The sequence below is a fragment of the Myotis davidii genome, unplaced genomic scaffold (genome assembly GCF_000327345.1).
Source record: "Myotis davidii unplaced genomic scaffold, ASM32734v1 scaffold59, whole genome shotgun sequence".
NCBI classification, from domain to species: Eukaryota; Metazoa; Chordata; class Mammalia; order Chiroptera; family Vespertilionidae; genus Myotis; species Myotis davidii.
Genome location: NW_006293001.1, coordinates 8,671,968 through 8,692,564, shown reverse-complemented (window position 1 = coordinate 8,692,564; position 20,597 = coordinate 8,671,968). Strand labels below are relative to the sequence as shown.

Below are 20,597 nucleotides of genomic sequence, written 5' to 3'. Positions count from 1 at the left end.
AAGTCATTTGATAATCTAATGGGAGATCCCTTGTATGTGACTTTCCGTCTCTCTCTTGCGGCCTGTAAGATTTTCTCTTTGTCCTGAACAATTGCCATGGTAATTATGATGTGTCTTGGTGTGGGTCTTTTCGGGTTCACCTTGTTTGGGATCATATGTATATTTAGGAGCAACTTCCAATTTGGGGGGAACATACCTGTACATGTGTCATTTTGAATTTGGAGGAAGTAAGGAAGGGAGAGGGCAAAGGTGGTGTGAGCAAGGGTGTGCCAGGGTGTCCTTGCATTTTTGTGTCAGGGAAACTTAAGAGGTCTAGGGCTTAGTTAATACTTAACTGTCAATTTTCCCATTAAGACAAAACATATGATGAAATTCCCTGATGTTCTTGTATATCAACTCCTCTCTTATTATACTTGTCCTTAAAATCCTGCAGGACATTTAAGCTACATGATGGCTTTGCTCCATAGAAGAAACTTTATAAGGCTAGACTCAGACAAGCAAATAAACCAAAAAATAAGATTTTAGATATCCCCCAACCCCAAAGTTATGTGACTTGTTTCCTGGGGTAGATTGAAACTCATTAACATCTTTAGCAATAAAAATCTTTAAGGAAGAGTCAGTTCATTTCTTACTTTGCTCAGTGTGAACAATTTGGACTGGTTTCCTCTGTGCAGGTCTCCAAAGAGTGAAGTACCTTGGAAAAGAGATTTCCAAATATTTTCAGTGTTGAATGGAGTCAGGTAGCTCTGTGCAGTCTTTCCTATATGCCTTTAGTTAACTATGCACAGAAAAGACCAGAAGGTGGGCAGGGGTTGAGGCAGGTCCTAAGCTGACTGAGGGAGATTCGTTATCAGCAAGGATGGAGACAAGAAAGCTGTTTGTTCCTCATTCCGAGTGTCAAACTACTGACCTCTGACCATCACCATACTCTCCCTGATGACATCAAGCTGGCCTGTTGTCTGTTGGGGGGAGGATGAGCTATGTCAGCAAACTTTTAGTCATGTCAGTGGATACTGTTTTAGTTCTTCCCTTTTTAGTGTTATGGCAGTGATTCCTGAAAAGCAGGATGGGGAGAACAAGAGATCTGCCTAGCATATTTATCCCAGATCCTTCATATCTACAATAATCGCTTTAAGAGCTAGTTACAATCCAAGCCCAAATAAATTTCCCTCCTGACAGATATCTTATCTATTGCAAAGAGCTGAATTTTCTGAGATTCCTCTCCTGCTTGCTGCTTCCCTTAAAAGGGTAGATAACATACTAACTCTATAAGCTATCCAGCACACAGGAGGAAGGGAATTGCTTGCCTGACTCAACTGGCCTCTTGCATCTCTTAAAGGGAGAATTAATAAACAAAGTTGGGTGACCCTTTGAAGGCACACTTGCAGTGCATAGCATGGCAATGATAAAAAGACAGCAATAACCCAAAGCATTAGCTGATTCTTGGACTATTAAGAAATAAAATTCAGAAAAATTTAAAATGTTAATCAGTTATTTTAAAATACCTTCCACTTTGATACATGGTTGACTACATGTAACTTTGGCAATTTAGATATTTAAAGACACTTAATAGACTAGTTTTTGAACTTCTGGAGATGAGAATATTTGGGCTTATTCCTTCACTGTACACAAAATGGAAAAAGATTACTTCAGACTTTATCCTTTTTAAAAGTATGACTTGTTAACACTAGACAAGTTTAATATAGTTTCAGCAGAGAATTTTGTGCACTGCCCCTGCTTGAAGGAGACTTTGGGACTATCCAAAGAATTATCTGAAAAATCTGTCTATGAAACCCCAAACAGGCTTCTTAATGCAAAATTGAGCCTCAAAGTGGGACTGTGCTCTTTTCTTTGAGATCCTAACTAAGACACACTTTTTCCTTAGTTAAAAAGAATCTTGAAGACAACCAAAATCATTATGAAAAACAATCTTTTTTTTTTAATTCCAGGTTTTATAACAGCTTGTACTTTATTACATATGCAACCCCACTATACCTGCCAGTTGCTCCCCACTCCCTCCAAAGTATCATCTTCTTGATATCAGCCCCTTCTTGAGGCAACTAAGCTATCCCTTTCTTTCTGGGGCAGAACAGATGGGAGTCCCTAGAGCAGGCACTGGGCAGGGGGAGAGCTACAATTAATCATCATAGTCCTCTTACAGGTATTTAAACTTAAATAAGCACCCTTGGGGAGTTGTAAAGGGTTTTTAGAAAGGATAGATGAAGCTGCCCCTAAGTCTTTAATGGGAAAAAAAGTCAAACCAAATGAAAAAAAAAAAGTCAAACCAAGAAAGGTATATTTGTGAGAAGGAGGTTATAAAAAGTCATAAAAGGCAGAATTTCCAAATATTTTTAATAGATTTTTAACTAAAAAGTTCACTGTGATAACTCTATAGCAATAGCAAGCATTTCTTGAGCATATTAAGGACCCAATCTCCGTGTTGGGGATTCTAAAGTGAGTAAGACAGGATCCTTGTTCTCAAAGGGTTTTCTTATGTTGTTGGGGAAACAGATAAACAGCTGACAGCATGAAGCCAGGGATCATAAAAAAAAAATACATGTTCCAAGTTTGGGGATGACGGCATGTTATTCCTGCAAGGGACATCCTGATTATTCTACTGCACACTAGAAAACCAGGGTTAAGCATCTGGTTAATAGCAGTGAGGTGACCACATGTACATAACGTGGTAATGATTTTTCATGCTTGTAGAGCACGTTACTCTTTTTAAAGTACTTTACTAGACATTGTCTTTTGAGGCTCTTTATCATGTGAAATAAATTATCCAAATGCATGGATAAAGAAGTGGTGACGCAGAGAGGATAGGCAGCTTTGAGTAAGAGTATATAGCTACTGGGTGGTACTCCAGGCCCCAGGTCTCCTGACTCCTAGGCCTGCTTTCTTTCTACGATCCTCCAGTGAAAGAAACAGCCCTTCACTTCCCAAAGCATGTGGGGAGACACATAAGTTTCCTGAGATGCTATTTGTATTACGTAAAAGAAGGTTCCATTTTGAAATAAGTAAGATTCGTTCTCAATCTTCATCTCTGAGATCACAAGCAGTTCAGTTCTTCAGGGGAGACTTCCCTGGGCTCCCAGACCCCCTACTATGTACCCTCACAGCGCTCTCTACTTCCTACATTAGCATATAACCCAGTTTGTAATTTGCTATTTGTGTCATTATTTGATCAATGTCTCTTTCTCCTATACAACCACAATCTCCATGAGGCCAACTGTAATCTCCATGTCTCTTATTTACCAATATATGCTCAGCTTTTAATCTTAGCATATAGTAGTCACTCAAGCAGTGTTTGTTATAGGAATGTCTTAATTTAAGGTTTTTGAACTATTTATATTCCTTTAGGATACCCAACATGTGAGCAGCTTACTTGTGCCAATGGAGCCTGCTATAACACTAGTCAGAGATGTGATAAGAAAGTTGACTGCAGAGACTTCTCTGATGAAAACAACTGCAGTAAGTAATGTACACAAGATGTTCTGAAGTTGATTTCTATTGGCAAATTATGGATATCTCTTCTCAAGTTTGTGTTCAATGAATTCATATTGGAAGCTTGAAGTCAGCCATGGTGGGAGTATTTACATCATGGAAACTAGCAAACAATATAATTCAGGGTCTTTTTGTCCCTGGAGAGCTAGTTTTTAGACATTTTAAAAAATATATATATTTTATTGATTTTTTTTTTACAGAGAGGAAGGGAGAGGGATAGAGAGCCATAAACATTGATGAGAGAGAAACATTAATTCAGCTGCCTCCTGCACACTCCCTACTGGGGATGTGCCCGCAACCAAGGTACATGCCCTTGACTGGAATCGAACCTGGGACCCTTAAGTCCGCAGGCTGATGCTCTATCCACTGAGCCAAACCAGTTAGGGCAGTTTTTAGACATTTATGAGCATACTACTGAAAAATAAGAATTTCTTTTTAAACATGAGTCAGAATCTTCCTATGAGATTAAATGGCTACAGTGGAATTGAAATTCTCTCTTTTCTTTCCCTTCTTAACCTTGTGTCCCAGCTGAAGGATGTTCCCACAACCAGTTTCAGTGTGGCAGTGGGGAGTGCCTTTCTCATGACTACGTCTGTGACCACATCCCAGATTGTAAAGACGGCAGCGATGAACATTCTTGCAGTACGGTGATTTCCTTAAGCTGGTCCTGGTGTTAGGAGTGGTTCTCTCCCCGCTCCCTCCACCCCCCAACCCCCCAACATCCTATCAATATATCACTCTTTTCAAACAAAAAGGTCACTATGTCTGATGGCAGATGGAGCCAGAAGTTCATTTAGGGCCCATGGCATGAGCCTCAGCAGTGTTACTGGACCTGGGCTCCTTTATCTCCCAAGGATCTGTGTAGAGTTGAAGGGCTGCTGATGGACAGTTTGCATTCTTTCCTTAGGCTACAAGGGTACAGGGTGTACTGTATCACTGGGCTCTCAGGTTACCCAGACCTCAGGAATGGGTCTGATAGCATGGGTAGTCCAGTGCGAGAAAGGAGAAGGTCCCTAATAGCAACGGTCCTCACTTTCCTCTTTACTTTGAAGTTCTTACCCCATTGAAATTGGAGGGTCAGAAGAGTTTTATTGTGATGCAGGGGGCTTTCATTGTTTCCACTTTCCCACTCTGATCCTACTTTTCCTTCCATGCTGTTGCTTGTAATGCAAGCCATCTCTCTCTTATTGTTGCCACCTATGGACTCACTTTATTGGAATATATAGCTTGAAGTCTCTGAGAGTGTTTTACTAATTCCAATAAATTGCCAGCTATTTGTGATCATTCACTTACTAAAATCTATGATTTTTCTCCACACCCATTGTGATGAATTGGCACCCATGCCGTAGGGGTAATCCAGTATTTTCAATATCACCCTAATTTTCTATGAGCCATGTCTGATTCCTTTCTGGTGCCTTGGCTTATTTTAGAGACCTTATTAAAGAAGAACATGACATCATGGAGTAGGTGACTAAGGATCATTTGGTCCTAAATAGCAATTCCAGGGCTTGTGGTAAAGTAGGAGAATGTTAGATGTTGGCATGTCTATGGCATCTTTATTGGTTTGCATTCTCTGTTCTGTGTTAACCTACAGCTACTAGTACTGTCTTATTTTTAATCTTGAGAAACATAGACCAGCACCTGAGTTCACCTCCTGGACCCAGAGCTGCTCTTTGCTCCTTTTCCTTATTTTCCCCTTTCTCTTCCTTCTTTTCTTCATTTTTGTCAAGATACTTAGTTAAATTGATAAAGACATTTCAGTTTCCAGGAGCTCCGTTTAGGCAGCGGGGTGAGCACTGTGAATGTTTCCGAGTGCTCTGGGTCTTGGAGTACAGATGTGGTTTGTTTCCAGACTACGGGACCTGCAGAGGCAACCAGTTCACGTGCCCCAATGGCCACTGCATTAATCAAGACTGGGTTTGTGATGGAGACGACGACTGCGCAGATAATGGAGATGAAGATGGATGTGGTAAGAGATTCTGATTGAAAAGTGTTTTCTTAAAGTGTTTCCAGAACTTGTTTTTCCGATTTTCCTTGTTGAAAGTTATCTGTGTGTCAAGCACGTCTCAGAATTGTCTGGGATTTAAGGGACTTAATGGGTGGGGAAGCAAGAGACTCCACTAAAAAGACCCAGAACTCAGATATAGCATCTATTATAATTTCCTCCCTTCTACTATTAAGGCAATTATAAGACTGCTTATTTTAACTAGATTTATATGGCAAAGAAATAGGATGGAGAAGAAGGGAAAACTGGGGGAAATGTGAGTTGCCTTTGACCTAACCTTTAAAAATGACTTTGAATCATGGTAAAAGTTCAGTTCAGTTTTGTTTTGTTTTTAAATTCTGATTTCCAATCAGAGTGAGTGACATCCAGTGGTGGAAGAGAGGCCACAGAGGCACCATGAGAGATGGAGCCAGGGGTTGGTATTTGCAGGAGGGACTGCTCTCTAGGGAAGCGTTCAAAGATTCTATGAGAAGGAAACTGTCAATAACAGTCACTCTCTTCACTCTGCAATACCTCTAATAGTTCAGAAGTTACTAACACCCACACCATAAAGCAAGTTACTTATACTGTGCCAGCCCCGGTATAGCAGCAGCGATTTCACATTTCGGTGTCCCATCGAGTAGTCTTCCTACATTTGAGTTATAGTTTTTCTTACACTGTTGACGTTTCACTCAGGAAATAACCAAAATAACAGAATAAAAATTCAGAAATCCTGGTGTTACCTTAATAGCCTCTCTTCTGTAATTTGTGATTTAAGTAACTGAATCTTCCTTTAGGGGTTATTCATCTAGTTCGTTGATAATCCAGATCCATACTTGCAATTTACTTTTATAACCTGGCTGGGGACTGCCTCCCCCAGAAAGAGTGAAACTTAAATAATTCCATTTTGCCACTCTTTAGAAGCTCAAAAAAAGTTCACCAGTAGAATTAGAAGCTAGATAGGCCATTTGAGACTTCTACCCGATCTATATCCTCTCTTAACCATGGATTAAAATAAAAACAACCGGCTTCATTCCTCATGTGGTTGTAACTTTCTTTCTTTTTTCCCCTCTCCACAGAAAGCAGTCCTCATCATTTTCATAAATGTTACCCAGGTGAATGGGCTTGTCCACAGTCTGGAAAATGCATCCCAATGACAAAAGTCTGTGATGGAATTTTAGATTGTCCATCAGGGGAGGATGAAGGCAATGCCACTGCACTACGACCTTGTGGTGAGTATGGAAGTTTATCTGGGATCTTTCAGATAAATAGGCTTCTGTTTTTTTAATGACAGAATCCCAAATATAGAGAATATCAGTTGGTGTTTGCATAACAAGCTGTCCCAAGACTTACCGGCTTAAACCCACAAACATTTGTTATTTCTCACAGTTCTGTGGGTTGCCTGGGGAGCTCTTCTGACCTAGACCAGCTCACTCCCTGGTCAGGATGTTGTGATAAAAGCTCTGGCTAGTCCAGGCTTGTTTACGTGGTGGTGGAAAGGGCAAACCCGAGTGCACACGCTCTTTTTAAGCCTCTGCGTATGTCATGTCTTATTGGCCAAAGCAAGTCACTTGGCCAAGTACAGTGTCAGTGGTTTGAAGAGATAGGCGCCACCTCTTGATAGGAAGTGCTTCAAATATCTGTAGCTTTTTTTTCTTCTTCGATCCAGGCACAATGATTTTAATGCCAATTTTAATGACTCTAAAGAAGATTTTATTCCCTCGCTGATAATTATGAAAAAGTCTTGTCTGATTATTTTCAAAAAAGAAGTTTCTGGTTCCTGGGTTATATACTTGAGTTATTTTTCTTCTTTTTCTGTTGCTGTAGAACAGTGGTTCTCAACCTGTGGGTCGCAAGCCCTTTGGAGGTCGAACGACCCTTTCACAGGGGTCACCTAAGACCATCCTGCATATCAGATATTTACATTATGATTCATAACAGTAGCAACATTAGTCATGAAGTAGCAGCAAAAATAATTTTATGGTTGGGTCACAACATGAGGAACTGTATTTAAAGGGCCAGAAGGTTGAGAACCACTGCTGTAGAATATTCACCCCACCATCAACCCATGAACTCTGGACAGCTGACTGTCCTCTAAGAGAATAACAATTTATGACTTTGGTTTCATCAATGGTGCATTCTAAAGTATTCAGTACTTGCCTAGAAGCAACTATGTACCTGTAACCCTAAGGCCTCTTTTTTTTTCCTCCTTGGAAAAAACATGTAATGTTTAAATATACAGAGACTTACATGGCATTCTTCCCCCCATCACCCCATTTCATTTAGAGGCCCTTTTTGAAAATCTTAATAAGAGATATATAGTCATAGTGCGAAACAAAATTAAATAGTACAAAATAAAATAGAAAATATAAAACTTGACAGAAAGAAAATAGTCACCTGAAATCCTACTACTTGAAGCTAGCTAGCCACAGTTAATGTTTTTGGCGTTATTTTCAATTCTGTCACTTGGGAATTCTTGACCCTTTGTATTATGTAGACAAAGATAGACTTATGACCTGATTTTCCAATAAATAGCTTTTATGATGACCTATAAATAGTTATAACTTTAAAAATAACTTCTTAAAAAAGATGAATTGAACTTTCGTACCACAAATTGCAGTTAGGCTTGAATGGTGACAGAATTTCTTTGCTTTGACTTCATGGTTATTTAGCTTTTATGTTTGAAAGATGCAGTACTTACTTCATAGGTAAATGAGTCTTGTTCAGAAATGACCATTCATTTATTTTTTCTTTAAATTTAGTTTAATATAATTTTTTTCCATCACCATGAGGTGACCATTCAGTTAACAAAGTGTTTTTCTCTGTTTAGATGTGAGTTTGTGTCCTTTCTTGAGCTGTGAGTATCAATGCCACATGGCACCATTTGGAGGGGCGTGTTATTGTCCTCCAGGTTATGTCGTGGACCAAAATAACACCCGGAAATGTGTCGGTAAGTGACAGGTGGGAACACGTGGCCATTAATCACAGTGCTTGCCACACTGATGAGGTCTGTGATCTTTGACAAAAAAGAGTTTGTGCTTGTGGATAAGAGTATGGTCTATATAACAAAGAGCAACAGTCCTCACGGAACACCTGAACAATATGGAGTTTTATTTAATTCTGAGTTTTTGTGAGGTGCACAAGGCAAAACAGTGGTTCTGTGGTGAGTGAGTTGACTGGCCACATGGATACCTGCCTACTACCTGATGATGGAAATAGTCTTGTATTTTCTTTTTAAAAATTTGGACGCAGTGTTGGTACAGTCATATTGGTTTTTAAATACTGGAATACTTCCCTGCGGTTCGTATATAGCTGTTCCCTTCAACGCCATGAAGTGCCTTACCCTGCTCCCCTGGCTTCTTCTCTAGTATGCTCAAACCTCTCCCGGGTCCAGCAACTAAAGAGTGGCACACAGCAGAGGGTCAAGAGGTCACTGCTGCACTGACCACACTGGCCCATGCTCTGCTGGTTGTTAATCCCATTGATTTTTACCTCTACTTGAAGCTAACATTCAAGAACAAACTCTCCCGGCCGGTGTTGCTCAGTGGTTGAGCATTGATCTATGAATCAGGAGGTTACAGTTCAATTTCAGACAGGACATATGCCCACGTTGCAGCTCGATCCCAAGTGGTGTGTGTGTGTGTGTGTGTGTGTGCGTGCGCGCGCGTGCTCGTGTGCACAGGAGGTGGCCAATCAATGATTCTCTCTCATCATTGATGTTTCTATCTCTCTCCTTCTCCTTTCCTCTCTGAAATAAACAAAAATATATTTTAAAAAAGAGAGAAAGAACACAGTCTATAATGTTGCTTCCAGCTGATGGCTCATATTGAACTAGGCACCAGTGATTAGGATGGGCTCTTATGATGGGAAAAGTAGACATGGCCAAGTCATTGATTTTCACGTTTTCAAGATTTAAACATGACTTTTTAATGCTCTGATTTCTTTTATTTCTTTCTAATTTTTGATATGTGAATAAATGTAGTAGCAGAAAGTGACCATAGAGGTTTAATGAAAAAACTTTGTTTTTGCTGGTGTTGGGAAAAGGCATCTGGAAAGCAACTGAAATGTTTCATTAAAATTAGTTTTCCCAGGATATTTGTGTTCATTTGGTATTCCTTAGAAATTTGAGATTCTTCAAGGCTTTCTGGAAAAAAGCAAACATGGCATACATAAGAAATACTTTTATAAAAGTGTCTCTTCCGAAGTAATTTCTAAAATATTCATTTAATTTGGTCCAAAAGACTGAAGTTGGATAAACCCAATGAAGTTATTCAGTCTTTAGTCTAAGCTCATGGTATCCAACTTAATTGTTCTTGCATAATTATGCTTAATCTTAGTAACTACTCATAGCCAGAAAAACTTTTAAAATCAGAAATAAACTCTGGTTTAACAAGTTAAACTTGGAACTCTTGAGAAAGTCTATTCCTCAGTGTTATTGAGAACTGTATTAATGGGGCTGATTTACCTGTAATGCCAAAAAACATGGGACTTTTTTTTTTGGTCTGGTAAAGCAATCCAATTGACGTTGTCCTTGTGGTGTTCAAAGTGGGGAATATTAGGTTTCTAATATCACAGACCATATCCCAAAGTTTGCCCATGATCTGATTGCTCCTCTTAACTACATTCAACAAGACATCTTAAGATCAAGTGCTTTATCTAGGTCAGTGCGAGAGATCCTGAAGACTTAGAGATTACTCAGAATTATTTAAGAAACCCCCAAATTTCTAATAATTTCAAAACACTTTATAAATAAACCATTATGACCCTCAGCTGGCATTAAATGAGATTGCAGAACCCTTTTTGTGTTTTATCATTATCATTACACTGGGGATGCACTTAAGAAATTTAAAAATATCTTTGACACGAATGTCCTCCTTTGTTGGGTGGCGAACTGACTTTGGAACCCCTGCCTGTGCTCCCTGGCGTTGCTGCGAGGCAGCTCATCTGTAAGTGCAGGCTGCTCCTTTGTCTTTGGCAAATGTCAGCTTCCCACCCCCCTTGACTGCCACCCAGCTGCCAATCCGATTTCCAGTCTTTCAGTTGTCCAGGCATTGCCTCTTAGTAGAAAAGGAATTCCGACAGAAATACCAGAAGCCGTATTCTCAGTATTACATCAGCTTTCCTCTGTTTTTCCTTTCTCAATCCCCAGAGAGGAGTTGGGGCTAGCTTGCCTTGCAGTTGGAACTTGATAGGCCTTATGTCTTTTCAGTAAAAATGACTTACTCTTTCAGAATCCGTAGTTCAGTCTTGTGAGCCCCACACCCTGTTCTCAGGCTTCTTTTTTTCTTCTCATGCTGGAGTCCAGATCGCACAATTTCCAACATCTTTCCCCCAGATCTAAGTCCATGATAAGCTCTGGGTTATATTTCCAAGTGTCTAGGGCTTCTTATATGCCAGAAATCTAGGCCACTTCAAAAAAATATTTTTTTTTTTTGCAGCCATTAAGAAGTGAAAAACCACCAGAGCATGGTTTTCCTATTGAACCTATTAGTGAATGTAATACAGAAAATTGCAATATGATACCCAAGATAATTTCAGAATTTATAGGAAGCCTTCAGTTCATAGCACACTGGAAGCAGTATGGTCTGATTCTGGGGCACTGGTTTTAAGTTCCATGAGGAACATCTTTCATTTTCTTCAGCATGTGCCTGGGACTTTAGCACAGATAACCTCATTTGGTGATCAGCTCAGAAGTCTACATTTGAGGGCCTTTGTAAATGTGAGTCCCTGCCACCTGCAGAGACTTTTCTGTGACCTTCCCTGTCCTTCCAGAATGTATCTGTTGCCCTTGAGTTTTGAAGCTGAGTTAACATTTATTTCAAAGAAGATTATATGTTGCTCTTTTTGTAAAGAGAACTCATTCGTTTCAACATATGACATTATGAAACCAGTTACAGTTACTTCAGCTGAGCTTTTAGAAGATTTGCTTTGGTTTGCTCTTTTTTAAAATGATTTTTAAATTTATTTTACATTTATTATTTTTAAATTTTTATTGTTGAGATTATTACAGATGTCCCTCTTTTCCCCCACTTTGTCCCCCTCTCCCAATTCCCGCCCTGCCCTAGGCCATTACCACCTTATTGTCTATGTCCATAGGTAATGCATATATGCATATAAGATCTTTGTTTAATCTCTTCCTACTCCCTGACCGCCCCCCTTCCCTCTGAGAACCATCAGTCTGTTCCATTTCCATGCCTCTGATTCTATTTTATTCACCAGCTTATTCTGTTCATGAGATTCTTATTTGTTTATTTTAATTTTTAGGTTCAATTGTTGATAGGTATGTATTTGTTGCCATTTTGTTGTTTATATTTTTGATCTTCTTTTTCTTCTTCCTCTTCTTAAAGAATACACTTCCACATTTCATATAATTCTTTAGCTTTTTCTTGTCTGTGAAGCTCTTTATCTGAACTTCTATTCTAAATGATAGCTTTGCTGATTAGAGTAGTCTTGATTGTAGGTCCTTGCTATTCATCACTTTGAATATTTTTTGCCACTTCCTTCTGGCCTGAATACCCATAATTCAGATGTTGGTATGCTTGAAGTTACCCCAGAGGCTCCTTACACCATATTCAGATTATTTTATTCTTTTTTCTTTTTGCTCTTCTGGTTGAGTGTTTTTTGCTTCCTCATATTTCAAATTGTTGATTTGATTCTCAGAATCCTCTACTGTTGAATCCCTGTATATTATTCTTTATTTCAATCAGTGTGTGCTTAATTTCTGACTGGTCCTTTTCCATTTTTTTGGAGGTTTCTAGTAGATTCTTGACTAACTTTATAACCATGGTTTTGAACTCTATATCCAGTAGTGTGCTTTCTTCCATTTCTTTCATTTGTGACATGTTTCTCTGTCTTCGCATTTTGACTGCTTCCCTGTGTTTGTTTCTGTGTATTAGGTAGAACTGCTATATCTCCTTGAGTTGGTAGAGTGGCCTTGTGTAGTAGGTGTCCTGTAGGGCCCAGTGGCTCAGCCTCCCCAGTCACCTGAGCTGGGAGCTCTAGGTGCACCTCTTTATGGGCTGTGAGCACAGTCTCGTAGTTGAGTTGTGATTGCTATTGGTGTTTCTGGGAGGAATTGACCTCCAGGCCAATTGACTGTGAGGATTAGCTGTGACTACAGTGGGAGAGCTGCTGTGTAGGAGACACCCCTCTGGAGCCGGACTTGCTTCAATGAAGCTTTGGTGCTCACTGAGTCTGCCCCTTGAGTGTGTTGCTTATGGTTGTGTAGAGTTGTAATCTGGTATGGTTCGACACTGACCACTGGGTACACTGGCTCTTGGGTCTCCAGGGAGGTGCAAAATCAGCCACTGCCTGGGGCCACCCAGCAGGAGCTACAGAGAGATCTTCAGATTCCTCCTCTTTGTATTGGATTTGGAAGTGCCCAGATGAGGCCCAGCTATGAAGCAAGACAGGCCGGTGCTGGTACCAGGTCTTGGGCCTTTTATTGATAGGTTTGGGGTTCCTCACCCAGCTGCAGCTTGTTTGGCAGATTTTAGCCTGAGCAAGGACAGGCCATTCATATGCAAAAGCCCCTGCACACAGCTTGGGTGGGATTTTAAATGAATGAGGTGGGGTCTTAGGGAATCATCAGGGTGGAGTAAACAGAAATGGCTGTCAGTCAGCCCTGCGACCTGGAGGGTCCCAGCATAGGAACAATGATTCCTGTGAGCAACTCTGTCTGGGAGAAAGCTGCCCCCGAGTTCCTGACCCAATAATCCAGTTCCTCCTTTTATGTGTCTCCTAGAGCCTTGCCCTGGTGCTGGAGCTCAGAGGAAGCAGGACCTTATAAGTTCAGTTTGTAGTGCCGGTCTTTTAAGGGAAACAGCTGGGTCCCCAGCAGTCTCTGTGTCACTGAGCCCCAATTCTCACTGGTTTTTACAGCCCGTAGTTCTTACTGCCCATTGGCACTTCTTTTCCCAGGTCTGGGATCCTGGGCTGGGGTCTGGTGTAGGGCTGGGAGCCCTTGCTTCTCCAGGCGGCCTCCACAGAGATGACCTCCCTCCTGATTAAAAACGGCACATATGGGTGCTGGACCAGCCCGTTCCATGCCTCCCCACCTCCTATCAGTCTCAGTGTGCTTTCTTCTTTACTTCTCTAGATGTGGGACTTCCATTCATCCAGTTTTCCAGTGGTTCTGGATGATGATTGTTCTATATTTTAGTTGTAATTTTGATGTAGTTGTGAGAGGCGGTGAGTACAGGCATTTACCTGTGCCGCCATCTTCAAATCTTTCTGGGTTGCTCTTTCAAGCATTTTAATTTGACAAATACTCTCTCTATGGCTGTCATCCTCTGTGTGTCTGACTCATTACAGAGGCATCAGGTGTTGAAAACCTATGTGACATTTCTCATCTTAGACATGGCTCCCCAGTGAATGCCTCAGTCATGATCAAAAATAAAATGAATAATCCTGACATGGAATCTCGTATCTTTCCACCATTCATCTGCTGCTGGTAGCCTTGACCTGGTGGAGTGCTGAGGCAGTTACAGGATTATTGTTTCTGATTGACAGGACATGCTATTTGTTGACAGAATGACATTGTGGTGCAGAGTTAGGGCAGAAAGGTCATTCAGCATGGAGGGATTTCACAGCCAAAAGGATCAGAGTGTGTCCAAGGGGGTCTAAGCTAAAAAGGGATTTTTGAATAATTTTCAAACCAGTATTTGTTAGTTGGAAGGGACAAAAAGTAAAAAGGAAAGAAAAGTAACAGGGTGGGAGGTGGGTATTGTAAAGCAATGTTAGCGTTTTATATAGTTTCCAATTCCTTTCCTATGCTCATGAAAATACTTAAGTCTAGCCCTCACTGGTTTGGCTCAGTGACTAACGTTGGCCTGTGGACCAAAGGGTCCCGGGTTCAATTCTGGCCAAAGGCATCCACTGTGGTTGCAGCAGCCTCCTCCCTGGTCCGGGCTCTGGTCAGGGCACATGTAGGAGGCAACCAATCGGTGTGTTTCACTCACATCGATGTTTCTCTCTGTCTTTCCCTCTCTCTTCCACTCTCTCTAAAAATCAATGGAAAAATATCCTTAGGTGAGGATTAAAAAAAAATACTTAAGTCTACTTTCTTGCCTTTAAGTGTAATTGACTATGGATATTAATTAGCCTTTATTTTTCTCCAAATGGAGAATATAGTTTTGTTCAGTCACTAAAAGTGACAGGGATTTATATACACTTTCTAACTTTTAAAGTACGGATAGCCCACATGATAGGAGGGGTATTTGCACCCACAGAATCCTAGTTATGTCTTTTCTACTTTTGGTTTTCTTTCCCTGCTCCAAGGTGACTTCAGACCCTTAAGCATAGTCTCATCCGTCTTGCATTCCAAATGAGGTCATGACACTCTGGAAGTTTGAGGGCGAATGTCCTGTACTTTCATTCCTACTGAGGCGAAGACTCAGGTGCTGTTTTCTCAGGGCTGAGGGGAGGCACAGAAGAGACAGATGAATGAAGACTTTTTTATGTAGTCGTATGTCTTTTTATCTTGTCATGTTCAAATTGGATCAATTTTTTTTTAATTAGTTACAATCCTTGGAAAGAAAAATATTCTGGCCCATGTTGTTACGTTCGAGAAAACTAGGACCATTAGCTCATTCCCATGATGTTCTTGAGCTTTCTTGTTAAGGAGTCACGAGATGGTGGGCCATCCAGCAGGTGTGGTAGAATCCAATTCAAAACTCTGACATTTGCTGTAAATATAATCAGATCCAGAAATCTAGACGATTCTAGATTTGAGGTTACAGTAGTTTTAGGAATTCTAATTTACATGGCACGGGAACCCTGTGGAAATAGGCTGCGGAGGTCATCCTTCCCGGGAAGAGGGTGGGGGGAAGGAGGGTGAAGAGTGGATGTCAAATGAAATATTTGGCAGCAGTCTACCAAAGATAGGATAATTTCTGTACCCCTTAAGATTTATAGTTTAAGTTTAAGAAAGACTCTTTTTTTTAATTAAAACTCAATGTTTTATTTATTTTTTTAAAATTCGAAGCAATTACAAACTTACAGAAGCGATGCACAGAACAAAGACCTTTAAGACAGACTCTTTATAGTATGTGTTGTTATCTCCTCTATATTGTATTGTTTATAGGTCAATTATATTGAGTCACTTTTTAAAAAGGGTTTATCTTCTTTTAAAAAAAATCCTCACCTAAGAATATGCTTTTTGTTGATTTTAGTGAGGAAGGAAGAGAGAGAGAGAGAAAGGAAGGGGGAAATAGAAATAGAAACATCAATCTGTTGTACCCCATATGCTTTCTGACTGGGGATAGAACATGCAACCTTTGGCTGTATAGGATGGCACTCCAACCACCTGAGCTACCCAGCCAGAGTTTGAATCACTGTTTTACACAGTGGGACTACGATGGCATTGAACAGAGCTTTATCATGTAATGTACTTTCAATAAATAGTGATTAAATGAATGAGTAATAAGTTAATGAAAAGCTGAAGAGAAGTACTTTTCATGTCAAAATGATTTTAATTTCATTTTGGTTATGATTTTAAAAAAGGTTCATTGATTTCAGAGAGGAAGGGAGAGGGAGAGACATATAGAAACATCAATGATGAGAGAAAATCTTTGACAGCTGCCTCCTGCACACCCTCTAATGGGGATGCAACCCAGGCATGCGCCCTGACAGGGAATCGAACCTTAACTTCCTGGTTCATATGTCAACCCTCAACCACTGAACCACAGTAGCCAGGATGATTTTTGACATTAGAAGAAACCTGGGTAAAGAGACCTTTCCAAATAGTTCATTGTGTCACAGATTTGTGTCTTTTTTTTAAAAAAATATTTTATTGATTTTTTTACAGAGAGGAAGGAAGAGGGATAGAAAGTTAGAAACATCGATGAGAGAGAAACATCGATCAGCTGCTTCCTGCACACCCCCTACTGGGGATGTGCCCGCAGCCAAGGTACATGCCCTTGACCGGAATCGAACCTGGGACCTTTCAGTCTGCAGGCCGACGCTCTATCCACTGAGCCAAACCGGTTAAGGCATACAGATTTGTGTCTTATTGAGGGGCTGCATATAAGGCAGGTCTTACATTTTTGAAGTAGCACTATCCAATAGAACTTTGTGCAGTGATGGAGATGTTCCATATCTGTGCTCTCCAGGATGGTAACCACTAATCATAAGTGGCCATTGAGCCACTTAAAATGTTGCAGGTCATTTTAGTTCCATATAATAAAGGACAGTTTTACAAGGAAGCATTTACATCAATATTCAGATATTTATAAAGCAACATTAATAAGTGAAATGCAATACCACAGGGCTAGGAATCCAGGCAGTGTTGTGCATCTTCTGTAAAGTTGTCTTCATGTAAATTTTAAAAAACTTATTTAAATGCCGTTGGGTTTTCCTGCTGGGGGTCTTGTCCAGCATCTAGAAGGGTTCAGGAATCTGGAGAAGTGCTGCTTTGTAAATTATTAAAGAGTCTAGAGACGAAACATAATTTTGGAAGGCGTTTTGTGGGGGGCAGAGGAGCGTGGCTGTAGGAACCAAGTTCTGCTGTCTCTCTGGACCCCTTGCTTTTTATTAACACAAACTGTCCTAAAGCAAGGTAGATATACATATCAAAGGCAAGGTTTAGTATATAGAATCCATTGTCAGATTGGAGGAACTGCCTTCGGCAGTTCAGGTGTTTGGCCAGTAGGAGGCAATGACATGTAGATTAAAATGCCCTCAGCTGTCCGGCCGCAAGCAATCATTTATGCATCCTTTTCAGGTTTGGGGAAATGTCCTTAGCCATTTCCAGCAAGCAATCCTCAAGGTTCCATCAACATTTTGATGAAACTTCTTGCATTTATGACATGCTGGAATCAGCTTCCGGCATTTCCCCCACCCCACAGATGCCTGCTCTGAATTCCTATTTTTTATTGTATGTCTAGATTCTGTGCTACCTTCAGAGGGTGTATATTTAGACAGACTCATCACCATATTCCATTACAGCTTGTCCAAATTTTTTTTCAGAGGGTGATCAAGAAATGCTGGTAAACATAATTGCAAATGTTTATTTCCCACATGGCAGATTTTGATGATTGCCAGGTATGGGGAGTTTGTGACCAGATGTGTGAAGACCGAGTAGGCCATCACCAGTGCCACTGTGCAGAAGGCTATATCTTGGAGCATGAGCGGCATTGCAAAGCCAATACTTCCTGTGAGTAAAAGGAGGGCACTTGTATCTCTGAACACTATACTTGTGACTAATATCCTGCTCCCAGAGCAGATGGCAAAAGAAATAACAGCATCTATGCAGACGGGAGGATTAATCATCACAAGTCAAGAGTGGCGCCTGCTGCCGGAAGAATGGGTCAACATGAATGATTAGGGACTAATTTGTTAATTAATGATGATCATTAATAGTTTTTTTTTATTGGTTGCTTGTTCACTTTGGGCTTGGACTATTCTGTCACCCACCACATTTAATTGTGGACTAAATTTTATGCCTACATTTGACCTACTGGAGCATCCATTGTTTTAATTAGTTTATCTACCACAAATGTAGGTGACAAGTATATATAGAAATAATTTTGTTATGCAAGATTTAGGGATGGTTCCAAACGGACTTGCTAAATTTGGATTACAGTTTATGAAAATGCCTTTTTTTCTGGGTGTTTTGTTGGAATCAATCTAAGAATACTACTAGGTTATAGTAGAGAAAAGTCCTGGGGAAAATCTGTTAAAAAAGATTACTCTCCCAAAGCATTTTTTTGTCACTATGAATTTCTGGGTGAGAAGATTTCAACTTTACTCCTTTTCCCAGTTGATTTTGAAGTGCCTTTGGTGGCCTTCTGAAACTTATCTGCTCACATGACTGATGAATGGCTAGTTATTTTTGAGTAGAAATACTACTTTTGCTGTGCATTAATTTTTAGGTACTGCTGATTTTTAAGAAATAAATTTATTTTTGAATAGATAATATGTTCATATATTAAACATTTTAAGTATAAGAAGTAATTAAAGTAAATAGTAAAATATCTTCTTCATCTGTTCCCATATGCCCAGTTTCCATTTCCACTTTCCCATGGATAATCACTGTTTATTTCAATTCTAGGGATTGTTAAATGCATAAGCAAGAACATACAAATATATTGAAACCTATTTTTTACACATAGTTTTGCATCTTGCTAATGTTACATAATATATTTTCAAGAGTTTTCCATATCAATGCAGAGAGCTCTTTCTCATTCTAGCAGTAGCATAGTGGTGACCTAATATTCCATTGTTTTAGATGTACATAATTTACTTAACTAGTCCCCTAGTGATGGACTTTTTATATTGATTTTTTAAAACTGAAAGCATTTTTTAAGCTTTTTTAAAGAATTTTTAAAATTAAATTTTGGGGGTTGACATGAAGATTATGTAGGTTTCAAGCGTACATTTCTATGACACATGATCTGCACATTGTATTGGGTGTGCACCACCCAACGTCAAGTCATATTCTGTCACCATATATGTGACCCCTTTTACTCCACCCCCTTCTCTCTGATAACCACCACACTGTGTCTACGAGTTTTGTTTGTTTTCCTTTGACTGTGATGTATAATATTCATTTTTCATGTTTGTGAGTATATAAATATAGCAGATTTAGATCATTCATTGCCATGCGATTTCCCAGTAATTGTGTTTTTTACACAATCTAAAATTACACCTGGGATGAAGTGCTTATTTCTTCTAGGATTCTTGAAAAAAATCTGATATATCCCCCTCAGTTGAATTGAAAGTGAATTGGACTAGTAGTCAGGACACTTGAATTCTTGGCAGCCTCTGTTCCTAATTTATTGTGACTTTGGACACTTCATTAAGAATCTGTTCCTCAGTTTGCCCATCTGTAAAATGGGTAGAATGACACCTATATGCCTGCCTCAGAGGTTTATTTTACAATAAGAAATACATAGAACATATTTGAAAAAGCTGAAAAGCATACCAGTTATAAGTTATGTAATCATTGTTCATTTGAAGGAGTGATAATGCCTTCCTTTTTCACATTTAGCTGGTGAGGCCTCTGTTATCTTCTCCAATGGGCGAGATTTGCTAATTGGTGATATTCATGGAAGATCCTTTGAGGTCCTGGTAGAATCTCAACATCGTGGAGTGGCTGTGGGTGTGGATTTTCACTATCACCTACAAAGAATCTTTTGGACTGACACGGTGTTAGATACGGTAAATAGAAATTTCAGGAGCATACTTGGGAGCTGATAGAACCCCAAGCACAAAGTGTTGATAGCTTTTTACTTTGGGGGGAGAAGAGGGAAAAGTTTCTTTGTTTTCTAACAAAAAGGGCCCTTGAGATATTTTATGTTAATCAGCACCTTTTTCCATGCTATACTATTACATGGGACCCATTAAACAAAGCAGTCTATTATATGGATTAGCCTTGAGCAACTTTTAATTTTATTCGAAATGGAGTCCAAAAGCCTAATTAAAAGAAATAGTAGACATTCTTTCAAAACTGGATAGATATTTGGTAGTAATTTTTGAAACTTGATCATTTTAAATGTAAAAAGTACTCTGCTTTCCTGTATGATAAAAATCAGATTTTACCTTCATCTTCTAAATGGAATCATAATCGAGGGTTGGGTAACAAATATTGACAGTTTTTTGACTAACAGCCAAATTTTCATTACACTGACTTATTTGGAAAGTGTTATGGATTTAACTTCAACTTTGAGTAATGTGGTGGTGATTTTTAAAACATAAATTTTAGAGACTCCTAAAGAGTTACATGGAATTTTATTTCTCTCTCTTATATTTCTTTGTACCATAATTAAAATTCTAATTCAATTAAGTTGCATAAAATTTTTAAGAAGTATAATAACCTGGGTTTTTCTTTCAGGTTTTTTCAGCTAATATTCATGATTTAGACCCTGAAGAAATTATCAATGTTTCCATTGATGATCCTGAGAATCTGGCTGTGGACTGGATTAATAATAAACTTTATATGGTGGAGACCAAGGTTAACCGTATAGATATGGCCAATTTGGATGGAAGCCATAGGGTTATTCTTATAACAGAAAACTTGGGGCATCCCAGAGGAATTGCCCTGGATCCAACTGTTGGGTAAGTGATCCGAAGATGTACAGATTCCAGTATTTTTGGAGTTTTCTCTCTT

General features: G+C 39.5%; 1 protein-coding gene across 1 annotated transcript in view; it reads left to right on the top strand.

Moving 5' to 3' along the window:
- LRP2 (LDL receptor related protein 2) overlaps nucleotides 1–20,597 on the top strand; it is a gene marked incomplete at its 5' end in the record, with an annotated part of 158,131 nt that overhangs the window by 16,699 nt on the left and 120,835 nt on the right. The window contains 8 exons of the mRNA XM_015565782.1: nucleotides 3,361–3,471; nucleotides 4,033–4,146; nucleotides 5,357–5,473; nucleotides 6,568–6,720; nucleotides 8,319–8,438; nucleotides 17,514–17,642; nucleotides 19,479–19,648; nucleotides 20,322–20,545. Coding sequence (XP_015421268.1) covers nucleotides 3,361–3,471; nucleotides 4,033–4,146; nucleotides 5,357–5,473; nucleotides 6,568–6,720; nucleotides 8,319–8,438; nucleotides 17,514–17,642; nucleotides 19,479–19,648; nucleotides 20,322–20,545 — 1,138 coding nt within the window. The remainder of the gene's footprint in view (nucleotides 1–3,360; nucleotides 3,472–4,032; nucleotides 4,147–5,356; nucleotides 5,474–6,567; nucleotides 6,721–8,318; nucleotides 8,439–17,513; nucleotides 17,643–19,478; nucleotides 19,649–20,321; nucleotides 20,546–20,597) is intronic.